This window comes from Pistacia vera, unplaced genomic scaffold (assembly GCF_008641045.1).
Source record: "Pistacia vera cultivar Batoury unplaced genomic scaffold, PisVer_v2 Contig712, whole genome shotgun sequence".
Taxonomy (NCBI): Eukaryota; Viridiplantae; Streptophyta; class Magnoliopsida; order Sapindales; family Anacardiaceae; genus Pistacia; species Pistacia vera.
In genome coordinates this window covers 529311-545859 of record NW_022196571.1, presented here as the reverse complement: position 1 = coordinate 545859, position 16549 = coordinate 529311, and the positions used below count along the sequence as shown (strand labels likewise).

The following is a 16549-nucleotide window of genomic DNA, read 5'->3' as shown; positions in this document are numbered from 1 at the left end:
ATTTGGAGAAATTTGAGGTAAACATTTTTATAATAAGGATTCGTCACCATTAAAAATAATGAGGATCTATTTGGTTATTTATTTATTATGACAAAAAAATGTGAAATAGTGAGGACATAATGTCTATTTAGTCTGTGAATGTGTGCCCCTTAATTACGAAATTGCCCCTGAAGTTCATGTACCCGTACGCGTTACTGTTGCTAGAAGACACCAAATTTAGAGTAATTTTTCAAGTCCTATCATATGTTGACACGTGTCTAAATGGGACGAAAAAATGGCTTATTTAGTGAATATATATTTTCCAACTCCTTTTTGAAAAATAATTCATAAAATTGATAGAATTTTGATAAATCTTATTATTCCTATACTTTGAGAAAATCTTATTATATAAATTTATCAATTTATTTTAGGGCAAAATATTTTCAAATTGAAAAATAGTTTATTTTGAAAAGTTTTGTATGCTATAACCGTCTTTTTATTTTATGGACGATTTTACCCTTAAATATGAAACTCAATTTCTTTATCTCTTATTCATCTATCCAAACACAAGTTTTTTCCTTTATCAACTCTCTACACATGTCAACATCAAATAATTCAAGTATCATACATTTAACATTCAATTAAAGATATTTATATTGCACGTGTCGGCGATTTGAGGCTAGAGGTTGAAGATAATAATGCCTGAATCCTAATATCCCAACGACGTCGGATAATATTTGGCTTCCATTATGAAGCTTGAATCTTGATATTCAGGTGATGTTAATCGTAATCAAATGAGTTGGGGTTGGAGGTTAAAGACGACTGTGCCCGAAAAATCCCAATATTTAAGCAATATCAGGTGATGTCGGACATTTTTGAATGTATTATGTTTAAAGTTAAACATATAAGTGTAATTTTGTTTGAAAATTACTTAAAATACCTAAAGATTAATTTGAGAAATTAAGATGAACACGTTTCTAATTAGATTCTTATTGAAAGATAAAGCCATAGAAAATTTCTAATACATCCAATTTAAATTGTCTCGTTTGATGATAGATATATGATGTTGTCATTTTGTGTAAAAATGTCTAATAGAATTTCAATATCCATTTGTCATAATTGATCCACTGTCATTTTGATTTTTTGAGGCGCAGTTCTGTTGTAGGAAGCTGTGCAACTGTTCCATCCTGCAGCATAGACTTTCCATACATATAATCTGCAGAAAACCTTCAAGCAGTAGTCCATTGCATCTAGAACAATACATGTTCTTTCGAGCTTCTCAAGAGGGTTGCTTATCAATCCTAAGGAGCTCCTGCCGTGCTTGCGGTGAAAGGTCACTCCAGAACTAAGTACATACACCAAATTAGCGGCTTTCATTTCACAAGTTGTACAAAACCAGAAGCCCAAATATATTCAAAACAGTAAATACCAATACAAATTCTAAAATCATCAACCAATACTCGATAAGCCTGGCCTAATTGATGCACTAAATGATATAAACAACTAGAAACCATTTTAAATCAATTTTTCAAAAAAACTGCATCAAATTTCACAATTAGAATTATTAGTCACATGAAATTCCATTACCTTCACTAGAAAAAATTACACGAAAATGCAATCTAATTCAACGAATACTCACGAAAATGGCCAAGATATTGCTATTATCAACCTACTTACCCAATATCATTATATACCAAACAGTTACAAGTTCTCAATCGTCTATTGCCATGCTATATGACATAGAACACAATAATACACTAAACTACACTGTAATTGATCTAATAAATAAAATACTCAAAGTTCCATCAAACCAAAAACCCTGAATAAATAAATTCCACCTCAAGATCCAATCAAAATTCAATCGACCCATTCAATTCAAGCAAAACCCATTTGAAAACACTGATCCAATTCACTTTTCTTCAATAAACACAGACCCAATCACAAAAAATATTAAAAAAACAAAAAAACTCTAGACCTTCTGCAACTGATTGGACCAACATCCGCTGTGTTTCGACCAGAAAAATTAGCCGAAACCGAGTAAGCATTACTAAATTGCTCATTGTTCTCTGCGCCTGCGCTAATCCTGGCTAATTTCTGATTAGTCAAATTAAATCATAAAATTCATCATTCACCAATTTTTTTAATTCCATTCATGCCCTTCTCGTTGATACAATATTACGATCAAAACATCGATCTCAACCGCAGCGTTCCGTGAAATTTCAAAATGGGGTCAAATAAAACGCAAAATTGAATCGAACCCATGCCAACGAAATTGAAGATCGATTTTGGATCGAAATGGGTCGAATCTAACTGGATTGTACGGACAAATAAGCAAGAGATTGGGAATGGAGAAAAGGGTCAAGTCTTTGAGAGGTTTTGTTTGGTTTGTGTGATAATGATGATGAGATTTGGAGCTGCGTTTATATTGTAGGGAGAGAGAGACAATGAGAAAAGAGAGAGGGGCTTGGAAAATTGAATGGTTATAATGGAGAAATATTCATGTAATTTTTATTTTTATTTTCTTTTTTATATTTTTACTATCACAATTTTAACTGTCACCGTTAAAAAATATGAGTAATACAACAATACAAAAAATCTAATCTCATTTATATCGTGACAACTTTTTATTTATCTCAGATGAATAATAAATGTATAAGATGTAAAAACCGACCCTCAGAAATATCATATCAAGTTTAGTATACTGTATTACTGTCGAGCATACCAAATATCTATAAACATTATATACCTATCTAAATTGTATATTAATTCAATTATATTATTATTCAGGCGATTTTTAATTTGTCCATGACTAAACAAGTCTAAATGTACAAGTAGAGTTTCAAAGTTTCGAGACGTTTTACAAACCACTCTCACAAAATATCATATCAAGTTTAGCATTGTCGCATTAGTCGTCGAACATACCACATGCTATTATATGTTATCATTTAATACTACATGTCATACATTTTCTTACTGTGAATCCCAAGTTCAATTTAAAATTTAATTGTGAGTAATGTGTAATCTGTATGGTAATTACATCTTACATAATACTACCATATAAGTTTCATATAAATCCACTATTTACACGTCATTGTTCATATCATTTTAATGTCATATTTACGTGTCGACACTATATATAGATAAATATTATTTGAGATTAAACTGGGATAAAAATTCAAGTATAGTGTTAATTTATGTATAGTAATTTTCATATACGGATGTCTTGAAATTTTAACATGTAGACGAAGACATGATAACTAAAATTTAGAATACCGCACGTAAACTTTATGTATTATTACTATTTTTTAGATAATTAGGATATTAGTTGTTGAGATATTGAGTAATTCATTGAACAAAAGAGTTAGCCTTAGGTAAAACTTTTCACCATTGTATTGCAATAAATTTATAACTATTAATTATAAATAAAAAAAATAAATCAAAATATTACAATTTACCATATTAATTAATTAAAAATAAAAAACTTATAAATAATGTTGATGAAATTGTACTCAAATATTAAAGATTATTAAGGAACAAGTGACGTTTTTAATTTGAGTTTTTGTTGATGCTCTATCTTACAATGTGGTTTATTGAAAATTTTATACAATTTAATTTTAAGAGGTTTTAAAAAAAGTTTAAATATGAGTTTTAAAAACGTTCGTTAATGAGCTTTATGAGCATGTGGTTTACTCTTGAAACAATATAAATAACGTGAAATCAAACAAGTAAATACACAAATATCAAACTAGGAAAGAAAGAATAATACACGCGATTTACTTTAGACCCTCGAATGCGTATGCATGGCCTTTATTGTTGAAATAGTCGACAATTCAACACTCTCACGAGAAAATTATAAATATTATTTACATTTTAGAAAAAAATTTAAAGAAAATCAAAAAAAATTATGGAAAATTATTCTAATTTTTTTGTGTATCAATTCAATGAAATAATAATTGAAATATTTAAAATGGTATATTGCCTTCATTATATTATAGTGTCAATATAAAAACATGACTATATATTTTTAAAATATAAATGACCTTCCTATAAGGGAGATTTTCTAACTAACTTAAGAATATTCTTGAAAACATATTGGAAATATTAGGTAGTTTTTTTTTTAAAAAAAAAAATTGAGCAATTACAAGGAAAATATCTATTGAATTGTAAATTTTCGGTCTATATTAAACATACACAATTCTTTAAATAAATCTTATTAACATCTACTACAAACCGATAATTATATAAACAATTTGAAGAGTAATATTACCTATTATGAGTAAGTTATTCTCTAACGTTTTTTTTATAACATGACATATTCTATTTCTAACTTAAAATTTTAGTTTACGACTCATTCGAAATTCATGTTTGTTTTTATCGGGCTTTTTTCGAGTTTTTTTATTTTATTGTACACAATGGGGAGAAAATTTGAGGTGAACATTTATTATAATAAAGGATTTAATAAAAAGACATAGTGGCATTTGGTCAACTTGAAAAAGAGGGCTCAATGGTGGCATTGCAGCAGATAAATTGAAAAGGAGGGTCCAATCAATGAGAAGAAACAAATAATGCAATCAGTAGATTTTTAGATTATAAATATTGTCATGTGAATGAAGAAGGTTGTGGTAAACCTTCAGCAACTAAGGTCTATTATGTCATATATTCTAATAGCACTTAAGATTGCAAGTTTCCATCTCTCTTGACGTCTCTCTTTGCCCAGATCTCTCCCTTTAAAGCCTCAATTCAATATACACTCCTCAACAATGTTTTCTTCTGTACATCATATCTCTGTTAGAATAAATATCATCTTTGGTGCTAGTCACACATTTTCGGAGATGGTTTCATATAAACTCTAATTATGCCTGTGATGCCACTCCTTTGTCTCTATACCTAGAGTTACAATACTATTCTTCATAACAGTGTAATTTCTTAATACACAGCATTTTGGCCCATCAGCATATTGGAAATTATGGAAAATCAACTATAGTTAAATAAAATCAACCAGAAAAATTGATTTTGGCAATTGATAAAAGTGGGCTAAATGGATGAGCAAAACCGAATATTGTGTACAACTTATATATTAAAAAAAAATTGATGCACATTGTCATCTTTATTTGGAAGATTTTAGAAATTAGGGCCTACTTTATCCACCAATTTGATCTAATTTTCCATAAAACATTCTGCATGTCAACAATCTCAAACTTTTAGTCTTCCCATTGTTCCCTCACAATCCTTAGATTTTCAAAATTACAAGAAGCCATCGTGAAAGACTAAAGAAACACTAACTTCATTGACCTTTCAAAGTTCATTTTCCCAACGCACATAGATTGAATCATAGAATATATTGGAAATTCAGATTAAAAATATATCAATTGGTCCTACATTTAGCTACATTCGGAGAAAAGGGACATAAAAGTTACTAACTCAGAGATGAAAAGCAAGAGAATCCAAATTAACTGATGATACTGACAGTAGCAAAACTGTAATATCAAATCAAATTCAACATTGAGAGAACCTTCATGTTTATCAAGCCATTCGCCTTTGGAATAAAGTAGTGGTCATCTAACCTGCTGTCTCTTGTCATCTACTAAATCATGTTTCCTTAAAAGCCTACATAGAGGCAATCCGTGATTTTTTAAAATGCCAGCAGTTTCTTTCTAAAAATACTTGATAAGCGTAAATCCAAAGTACTATGGTTAATTTTCTTTGTAAAGTTGTATAAAAGCTATCTGCCACATAGTAAACTTCATGGATATCAGTTGAGCTCTATTGCAGATGATCCAAAGTGATAATTCATCACCAAGCTTTGGAATAAGCCAAATTAAAGGTCAAAAGAGTCATAAAAGATGGAGTCTGTCTAGATGATTGAGAATAAATATTCCCTTGACAAACAGACATTTTAGCATTTTAGGATGCTTGCATGATGCAGCTTTTGTTTTGACAAAATTGGTATTCTCCCTTTGGAATTTACAAAATTGCAATTATCCACCAGAGTCAACAAATCATGTCAAACAAAATTTCCCATAATAGCACAATATGGCATCCATTTCATCCAATCTGAAGCACGCAGTTAATCACTCTCTCACTGTATGCCTAACTCATAATGTTGGCCTTAAAAGGGTTGTCCATCCAGTTCAGCCATATATTTGAAGCTACGAACATTAGGTACTCACGGAATAAATTGATGTTGCAAGCTTGTAACAATGAAGTGCAAAATTTTTAAAGAAAATAGCACGGCAAAGTATCTAAGCCTTCTGAGGAAGGATAACAAAAAATTGATTTACTTTATGCGGACAAATAAGTTTATGATGTCTTCTTCATCAGCTTGACCATTATAACAGTTTCCACCATAAGCTTTTATCTCAGAACTCCAAGAAAAAAGATAGTTTCAACTACCAATCAGTTCTCATACCAGTCTTCCACTGAATTTTAAATCAAATACTAAATATTAGAAACAAACAAGTAGCTAAAACACACCTGTACATTAGCCTCTCAATAAAATCCTCTTCCTTCATCCTTAAAAGAGATTGCCGAGTTTCTTCCCCAAGAGCAGACCAGAAATCCACTAATGTGTCACAAGAAAGCCTGGCAGTATGCAATGCACATGTTTCTCTTGTTCCATGTGCCCTACCAAAACTTGCCATTCCTTGACTTATCCAACCCCGACCTCCCCCACCACAGGCATCAGGATAAAGCAATTCCCGCTCCCGTTCCCTTGCACGTGCACTGTCGAAGACCTAATTAGATAAAAAACATCAGCAACACCAACCACATGCATAGATGCAAATTACCTGCACGCAGAAGAAATTTTGCATGACAAAACTTATTAGAACTAACATTTTGCAGTCCTTTGAGAGACTTTGAACACAAATAGCAGTCCAGGAGTGTTAATGATCCATCACGCGTTGTGGTTAGACCACCCCAGGGATGGACTGACGGATCTTGAATGTCATTTTGGCACCCATTTGTCATAATTGATCCACCGTCATTTTGATTTTTTGAGGCTACAGTTCTGTTGCTAGGAAGCTGTGCAACTGTTCCATCCTGCAGCATAGACTTTCCATACATAACAATCTGCAGAAAACCTTCAAGCAGTAGTCCATTGCATCTAGAACAATACATGTTCTTTCGAGCTTGCTCAAAGAGGGTCTGCTTATCAATCCTAAGGAGCTCCTGCCGTGCTTGCAGTGAAAGGTCACTCCAGAACTAAGTACATATCACCAAATTAGCGGCTTTCATTTCACAAGTTGTACAAAACCAGAAGCCCAAATATATTCAAAACATGTAAATACCAATACAAATTCTAAAATCATCAACCAATACTCGATAAGCCTGGCCTAATTGATGCACTAAATGATATAAACAACTAGAAACCATTTTAAATCAATTTTTCAAAAAAACTGCATCAAATTTCACAATTAGAATTATTAGTCACATGAAATGCCATTACCTTCACTAGAAAAAATTACACGAAAATGCAATCTAATTCAACGAATACTCACGAAAATGGCCAATGATATTGCTATTATCAACCTACTTACCCAATATCATTATATACCAAACAGTTACAAGTTCTCAATCGTCTATTGCCATGATATATCACATAGAACACAATAATACACTAAACTACACTGTAATTGGATCTAATAAATAAAATACTCAAAGTTCCATCAAACCAAAACCCCTGAATAAATAAATTCCGCCTCAAGATCCAATCAAAATTCAATCGACCCATTTCAATTCAAGCAAAACCCATTTGAAAACACTGATCCAATTCACTTTTCATTCAATAAACACAGACCCAATCACAAAAAATATTAAAAAAACAAAAAACTCTAGTACCTTCTGCAACTGATTGTACCCAACATCATCGCTGTGTTTCGACCAGAAACCATTAGCCGAAACCGAGTAAGCATTACTAAATTGCTCATTGTTTCTCTGCGCCTGCGCTAATCCTGGCATATTTTTTTCTTGTTAGTCAAATTAAACTCATAAAATTCAATTCATTCACCAATTTTTTTAATTCCATTCATGCCCTTCTGGTTGCAACAATATTACGATCAAACATCGATCTCAACCGCAACGTTCCCGTGAAAATTTCACAAAATGGGGTCAAATAAAACGCAAAATTGAATCGAACCCATGCCAACGAAATTGAAGATCGATTTTGGATCGAAATGGGTCGAATCTAACTGGATTGTACGGACAAATAAGCAAGAGATTGGAAATGGAGAAAAGGGTCAAGTCTTTGAGAGGTTTTTGTTTGGTTTGTGTGATAATGATGATGAGATTTGGAGCTGCGTTTATATTTGTAGGGAGAGAGAGACAATGAGAAAAGAGAGAGGGGCTTGGAAAATTGTAATGGTTATAATGGAGAAATATTCATGTAATTTTTATTTTTATTTTCTCTTTTTATATTTTTTTTAATATCACAATTTTAACTGTCACCGTTAAAAAATATGAGTAATACAACACATTCAAATCCATTTTATCTCGTGACAACTTTTATTTATCTCATAAATGTAGAAGACGTGAAAAACCGACCCTCACGAAATATCATATCAAGTTTAGTACTATCGTATTAGTGTTCGAGCATACCATAAGATCTCATATAACATCATATATCTTATCGTAAATTGTATATTAATATCAAGTTATATTATTTTATCTTATGACGATTTTTAATTTGTCTCACGATTAAACATGTCTAAATGTACAAGTCCAAAGTTTCAATGTTTCGAGACGTTTTACAAACTAACTTTCACAAAATATCATATCAAGTTTAGCATTGTCTTATTAGTCGTCAAACATACCACATTACTCCAAATAATTATCATAACTATCATTATATTGTTTATCATATGAATTTATCATTTAATAATATCATATTACATGTCATATCATTTTCTTACTGTGAATCCCAAGTTCAATTTAAATTTTTAATTTGCTCAGTAATGTGTAATCTTATATGGTAATTACATCTTACATAATACTACCATATAAGTTTCATATAAATCCACTATTTACACGTCATTGTTCCATATCATTTTAATGTCATATTTACGTGTCGACACTATATAATAATAAATATTATTTGAGATTAAACTTGGGATAAAAATTCAATGTATAGTGTTAATTTATGTATAGTAATTTTCATATACGGATGTCTTGAAATTTTTAACATGTAGACGAAGACATGATAACTTAAAATTTTAGAATATCCGCACGTCAAACTTTTATGTATTATATACTATTTTTTAGATAAATTAGGATATTAGTTGTTGAGATATTGAGTAATTCATTGAACAAAAGAGATTAGCCTTAGGTAAACCTTTTCACCATTGTATTGCAATAAATTTATAACTATTAATTAATAAATAAAAAAATTAAATCAAATATTACAATTTACCATATTAATTTAATTAAAAATAAAAAACTTATAAATAATGTTGATGAAATTGTACTCAAAATATTAAAGATTATTAAGGAACAAGTGACGTTTTTTAATTTGAGTTTTTGTTGATGCTCTATCTTACAATGTGGTTTATTGAAAATTTTATACAATTTAATTTTAAGAGGTTTTAAAAAAAGGTTTAAATATGAGTTTTAAAAACGTTCGTTAATGAGCCTTTATGAGCATGTGGTTTACTCTTGAAACAATATAAAGTAACGTGAAATCAAACAAGTAAATACACAAATATCAAACTAGTAAAGAAAAAGAATAATACACGCGATTTACTTTAGACCCTCGAATGCGTATGCATGAGCCTTTATTGTTGAAATAGTCGACAACTTCAACAGCTCTCACGAGAAAATTATAAATATTTATTTACATTTTAGAAAAAAATTTAAAGAAAATCAATAAAAATTATGGAAAATTTATTCATATATTCTTTTGTGTATCAAATTCAATGAAAATAATAAATTGAAATATTTAAAATGGTATTATTGACCTTCATTATATTATAGTGTCAATATAAAAACATAGACTTATATATTTTTAAAATATAAATGACCTTCCTTATAAGGGAGATTTTCTAACTAACTCTAAGAATATTCTTGAAACAATATTGGAAATATTAGGTAGTTTTTTTTTTTTTAAAATAAAATAAAATTTGAGCAATTACAAGGAAATAATTCTATTGAATTGTAAATTTTCAGTCTATATTAAACATACACAATTCTTTAAATAAATCTTATTAACATCTACTTACAAACCGATAATTATATAAACAATTTGAACGAGTAATATTACCTATTATGAGTAACGTTATTCTCTAACGTTTTTTTTATAACATGACATATTCTATTTCTAACTTAAAATATTTTAGTTTACGACTCATTCGAAATTCATGTTTTGTTATCGGGCCTTTTTTCGAGTTTTTTTATTTTATTGTACACAATGGGGAGAAAATTTGAGGTGAACATTTATTAATAATAAAGGATTTGTCACCATTAAAAATAATGAGGATCTATTTTTATTTATTTATTATGACAAAAAAATGTGAAATAGTGAGGACATAATGTCTATTTAGTCAGTGAATGTGTGCCCATTAATTACGAAATTGCCCCTGAAGTTCATGTACCCGTACGGCGTTACTGTTGCTAGAAGATACCAAATTTTTCAAGTCCTATCATATGTTGACACGTGTCTCAACGGAACGAAAAAATGTCTTATTTAGTGAATATATATTTTCCAACTCTTTTTTGAAAAATAATTCATAAAATTGATAGAATTTTGATAAATCTTATCATTCCTATACTTTGAGAAAATCTTATTATATAAATTTATCAATTTATTTTAGGGCAAAATATTTTCAAATTGAAAAATAGTTTATTTTGAAAAGTTTTATATGCTATAACCGTCTTTTTATTTTATGGACGATTTTACCCTTATATATGAAACTCAATTTCTTTATCTCTTATTCATCTATCCAAACACAAGTTTTTTCCTTTATCAACTCTCTACACACGTCAACATCAAATAATTCAAGTATCATACATTTAACATTCAATTAAAGATATTTATATTGCATGTGTCGGCGATTTGAGGCTAGAGGTTGAAGACAATAATGCCTGAATCCTAATATCCCGACGACGTCGGATAATATTTGGCTTTTATTATGATGCTCGAATCTTGATATTCAGGTGATGTCAAACGTAATCAAATGAGTTGGGGTTGGAGGTTAAAGACGACTGTGCCCAAAAAATCCCAATATTTAAGCAATATTAGGTGATGTCAGACATTTTTTAATGTATTGTGTTTAAGGTTAAACATATAAGTGTAATTTTGTTTGAAAATTACTTAAAATACCTAAAGATTAATTTGAGAAATTAAGATGAACACGTTTCTAATTAGATTCTCATTTAAAGATAAAGCCATAGAAAATTTCTAATACATCCAATTTAAATTGTCTCGTTTGATGATAGATATATGATGTTGTCATTTTGTGTAAAAATGTCTAATAGAATTTCAATATAGACATTATTACTATATAATTTCATTTTGTCATAAAATATTCAAAGTTTTTTTTTTTCCTGTAAAATAATCTAAGATGTTTTAGGTGGGATTATATTATCTATATATCGATGAAATAAAAATATATCATAATAATAATAATAATAATTCTCAAGTACGTATGTTATGAAATCTTTAATGTATAAATCATTTTAGATTCGACTATATAACGTGAAATACATGTGGCATTTAACTCTTTCGGTACTCTAGAGTAACATATATAATGTGTACATTTTAAATTGCTAGTTCAGATAACCCTTTTACAACCAAGTCTAATTCGACATAATCTAGATTTAACATCAATCATAATATAAGGGTAATGTTATCCCTCATATAAGGGTTTACTCATTTATTAATTCCTGGTTAAATCGCTTAATATGAAATGTAGGAGTGATCTGGTCCAAATATCTGCCCTTTCTTCAAGGAATCGGAATCAGAACCGATCGATTCTAGTTTCTCAATAGTTGGAATTGGAATCGAAACCTGAAAAAAGGCTTCGATTATGTTCTAGGTACTATGAAAAATTACGAATACCTCCCTCATATTCACAAAGATGACAAATATACCCTTAAAATTACAAATACACCTCTAATAATTTACAAAAATTATAAATACACTCCAAGTACCCATCAACTCCACCTGGGTACCTGAACCTCGATTTCGGTTTCGGTTTTAGTTCCTGAAGTGGTGGAACTGGAACCAAAACTACATAGTGCCAGTTCCACCAAATTTGGAACCAAAACTGACCCTTTCCATGCCGGTTTTGGGTAAGAATTGGAACAGAAACCCCAGGTACCCGTCGATTCTGGTTCTACTCGGATTTCTTGCTCACCCCTAATGAAATGCATTAACGGTTATTGAAAATTTTTACATGCCCTTGTGACATAAAAAAACACATTAAATAAGTATTTCGGATTTTGATTCAACCAACTTCCTTCCTAGTTCCTATTAGCGTAGCATCAATACTTTTCAACAACAGTTAAATAAGAGTAAATAAAATAAGCCCCTCATATATATTATTGGATCATATGGTCCATATTAGTATCAAAACAGTGTAAAATGTGAAGAGTACTCTCCTAAGTCCAAGTCTCTCTCTTTCTCCATTACGTTTGATCAGTTTATAAGCTTAGACAAACACCTCCTAATTTCTTTCACAAGTTAAATATAAAAAAAAAAAAAAAAAATCTGTACAAGGATTTAGAGAGCTGAAAGATTAATAACACACAAGTATAATATCGCAAAAAAAAAACCAACCAAAATGTGTCTAATAACACCAAAACAACCTATCAATTCCAAAAATTGGTGGGGTTGTTGAAACTTAGTGAACTCTCATAAAGGCAGATGCAATGACCGTCGTTTAGACAAAATTACGTTTAAGACAATTTGACTCATTGACACCTTATATATTCCTTTCACAAAATTACAAAAAAAAAAAATAGAAAAAAAAAAAAAAAAAAAAAAAAAAAAAAAAAAAAAGGAAGTTATCAGTCTATACAAAGATTTGGAGAGTTGAAAAGATTGATAACACACAAGCAAAAGACTAAAAATATCACAAAAAATTCAACAACCAAGAATTAGTCCTTGTCTAATAATGTTTATGCTAACAACATCAGAAGAATGATCACAAAGCCTGGACTGTAGAAATAGATGTGAATTCTGATTACAAAACCTGAAAGTTACAGATTGATTACATGAGTAAAATAAGATCAAATTTATGGTCCTGCTGGTTTTGAGTTTAGAAGAGGCTGAAGAGCTTTCACAACAATTGTCATGTTTGGCCTAAAATCTGCTTCATATTGAACACACAGTGCTGCAACTGCTGCAAGCTGAGCCATTCACAAAAGCCAACCAATGTCAAAAAAGGGCTCAAAATTGGCAACAAAATTGCATCTAAGTGTCATTTTAACAACAGAAAGTATTTTCATACAACATGATGCCGTCAATGAGAGGATGTCATATCAGAGCGAGTGGAATATACTTGCTCTTTTATTGGTTTGTTATATCGCATCACGTGGTGTGATAGAATTTTCTAACAATGTGTTTTGGAATTTGTTTTCACTTTTGCTGTAAAGTAAGTCATTGCACCTAGTATAAGACATCTCACATCACTTGGGAAGGAGGGGGTGTTACAATTGGTATTAGAGTCAATCCCAACAAGAAGTGTACGGATAATCAAGAGATCTCGCCTGACCCAAGAGGGATCGCAGCGAGGAAGATGGATCCTAAGGGAGGGAGATTAAGACATCCCACATCGCTTGGGAAGGAAGGGGTATTACATAGTATACAACCAATTAGAAGAGAATCAATGGATTTCTCTTCGGGGGTTATTAATCCTTCCTTCCCGAAACATGCCAAGATGACCAATCAACCAATCTTGGGGTAAAGGGCTTCTTCAAAGTTTGCTTACTTCAACTTATTTATTATACATGGGAAATGAGACTCAATCCAGTTTTACGATGTATAATTTTATTTTGATATTATGTTAACCAACCATTTGACTTGAAAACTTAAGATCCTAAAGAACTGAATATGAAATATCTAGTTTAATTAGAAGAGATAATAACCTTGGCAATCGCCTTTGGCGGGTAATCGCTATTTAGCTTAGGATCAACACATTGCTTCACCTTGTCTTCACTCAATCTTGGAGTAGCCTGCAGATTTAAAGTATGAATTAGAGGCATAAATGAAGATAATTACACAATGAATGCAAAGAAATAAAAAATGCAGCTAAGAAAACACACCCAAGTAACAAGACTTTGTTGTCCTTTTGGCATTGTATGATCTACTGGCTTTCTTCCTGTCAATAGCTCTAAAAGAACAACTCCGAAACTATAAACATCGCTTTTCTGCGTTATCTGTCCTGTCATGGCATACCTGTTACAGATTGCTAGAATTTTCAGAAACCAAAAGGAGAATAATGCTAAATCATACGTCAAGAAAACAGAAGCTCATAATTCACCACGTAAATAGGGGTATTCATCATTTTGAATCGAATGGATTTTACCAATAACCAAACCAATCCGATGTTTGTTCCATTTGGAGAATCTACATTCCTTACTGTCCATTACATCATGCAGTATGGAAAAGTTGAATAACTTGGTAAATTAGTTAGTAGACAAGGAAAAATGAAGCTTACTCAGGAGCATGGTAGCCAAAGGTGCCCAAAACTCTAGTCGAATGCAGTCGAGCTGCAGTGTCAGATGACTGATTCGTCAAGTTAAAATCAGCGATTTTAGCCTTAAAATCATCAAAAAGTAAGACATTGCTCGATCTAACATCGCGATGAACTATGGAAGGTTGAATCTTTTCATGCAGATACTCTAGGCCTTTCGCTGCACCAAATGCAACTTTAACTCTCTGGTTCCAGGTTAGAACTGGACCAGGTTCAGCCCCTTGTACACCCTTTCTCCCTGCATCACAAAATTACTCTTCAAGTGAACCAAATGAACAATCAAACAAGAAAGAAAGTGCAATGAATTCAACGATTTAGCCAAGCATACCATGTAATACATCATGTAAAGACCCCATTGTCGCAAATTCATATACCAATATGCGGTTATTCGCCTCCATACAATACCCCAGCAACTCCACAAAGTGGTCATGTTTAAGCCTTGAAACTATTGACAACTACATGATCAATGAGAACAAACTGCATCAAAATCAAGTGTCAAATAGATTCATTATGCTGAGAACAATGTCACGAAATCTTACTTGTGATGCAAAATCCGAATCTGGTTCTTCCGAGGAACTGGTATCTAGCTTCTTTATTGCTGCAGGGCCACTATTTAACTTGGCATAGAACACTCGGCCATAAGATCCTTCACCAATCAAAGCCTTGGTACCAAAATTGCTAGTGTGCCTATTTAACTCATCCAATGGAACAGATGGAATTTCAATAGGCAACACCTTTTGAGGAGCTCCAGTTTTCACCATATTGGAACTCCTTGGCTCTCCTCTTTGGCCACCTATCAAACACATTGGCAACAATTCACAGAAAATGTTTATACTTTCAAAATTTTCCACATTTTCAGTACATTCAAAAACTGATATTGCAGTTGCCAAATCCAATCAAACATATCTTCAATTGGCATTCACCAAAATGATAAATTCCTGCTCTAAAGTTAACGTACATATACCAACATTATAGTAACAAATAACAGCATATCAGTACTAATTGCCGCAGAAACTATTAGATAAGGATAAAGAAGTTTTCTCATTAACTGTTCATTCTCATACTCGTCCGAATGTATCCTACTATTCATATCATCAAGTATCGTAGAATTTTTTAAGACTAAATAGTCTAAACAAATTACAATATTGAATGTTATTGAATACCACAATATGAATACTAATTATTGCGAACAATATTATAAGAGAATAAAGTAGTTTTTTCAATAGCTGTTCATTCTGGTGCTCGTTCGAATGTATCATAATATCGTTGACTATCGAAGAATTTTCGACGTAAAATGAAAAAAGAAAAAAATTGAAAGAAGTTTGGAAATAATTACCACCAGCATTGGGGTTGCCTTTAGGTGGGGCTGTGTTTTGGCTAGGCCTAGCAGGGGGGCCTTGTTGCTCCTCCTCTGCACCTTGACAGCAGAACATAATTCAAGTTGTTGGTGCAGCAATGTCAAAATCCCATGTAAAATTTACCCTCTTGAACTTTTTTTTATTTTATTTTTTTGTTTAAAATTAGCAACCAGTATTTTCCCTCTGTAATTCCTGTAAATCATCCATGCCAAATTCAAGTTAACATATAACAAATTAAAAGAATACCGCAAAAACCAACCAACAAAAAGAAAAAACGAAAATCAAGAACACACACATTTCCTTTTTTAATATAGTTAATACAATCAAAATTTTGTCTTTCTTCGATAAAAAGAAGAAACTGGGTTTTTTTTCGATATAATCAAAATTTTGTCTTTCTTCGAGAAAAAGAAAAACTAAAATACTTATCCATTTTTTCTATATTTTCGACGAGAAAAATAAACGAAACATTATAAAAAAAATGAAGATCCATATATACATACATACGTGCATACATACATAAAGAGA

General features: G+C 31.1%; 2 protein-coding genes across 2 annotated transcripts; both read right to left on the bottom strand.

Annotated features, from left to right (window-relative positions):
• Positions 1–6398: 6398 nt before the first annotated feature.
• Positions 6399–8325, bottom strand: LOC116114514. The gene is made up of 3 exons (XM_031400655.1): positions 7819–8325; positions 6814–7182; positions 6399–6713 (listed from the first exon to the last, which is right to left on the bottom strand). The coding sequence occupies exons 1-3, from the start codon at positions 7936–7938 to the stop codon at positions 6411–6413; spliced, it is 792 nt and encodes a 263-aa protein (XP_031256515.1). The 5' UTR covers positions 7939–8325; the 3' UTR covers positions 6399–6410.
• Positions 8326–13080: 4755 nt separating this feature from the next.
• LOC116114522 (probable protein kinase At2g41970) lies at positions 13081–16122 on the bottom strand. The gene is made up of 7 exons (XM_031400668.1): positions 16003–16122; positions 15206–15459; positions 14995–15121; positions 14631–14904; positions 14236–14368; positions 14059–14145; positions 13081–13320 (listed from the first exon to the last, which is right to left on the bottom strand). The coding sequence occupies exons 1-7, from the start codon at positions 16097–16099 to the stop codon at positions 13207–13209; spliced, it is 1086 nt and encodes a 361-aa protein (XP_031256528.1). The 5' UTR covers positions 16100–16122; the 3' UTR covers positions 13081–13206.
• Positions 16123–16549: the final 427 nt, after the last annotated feature.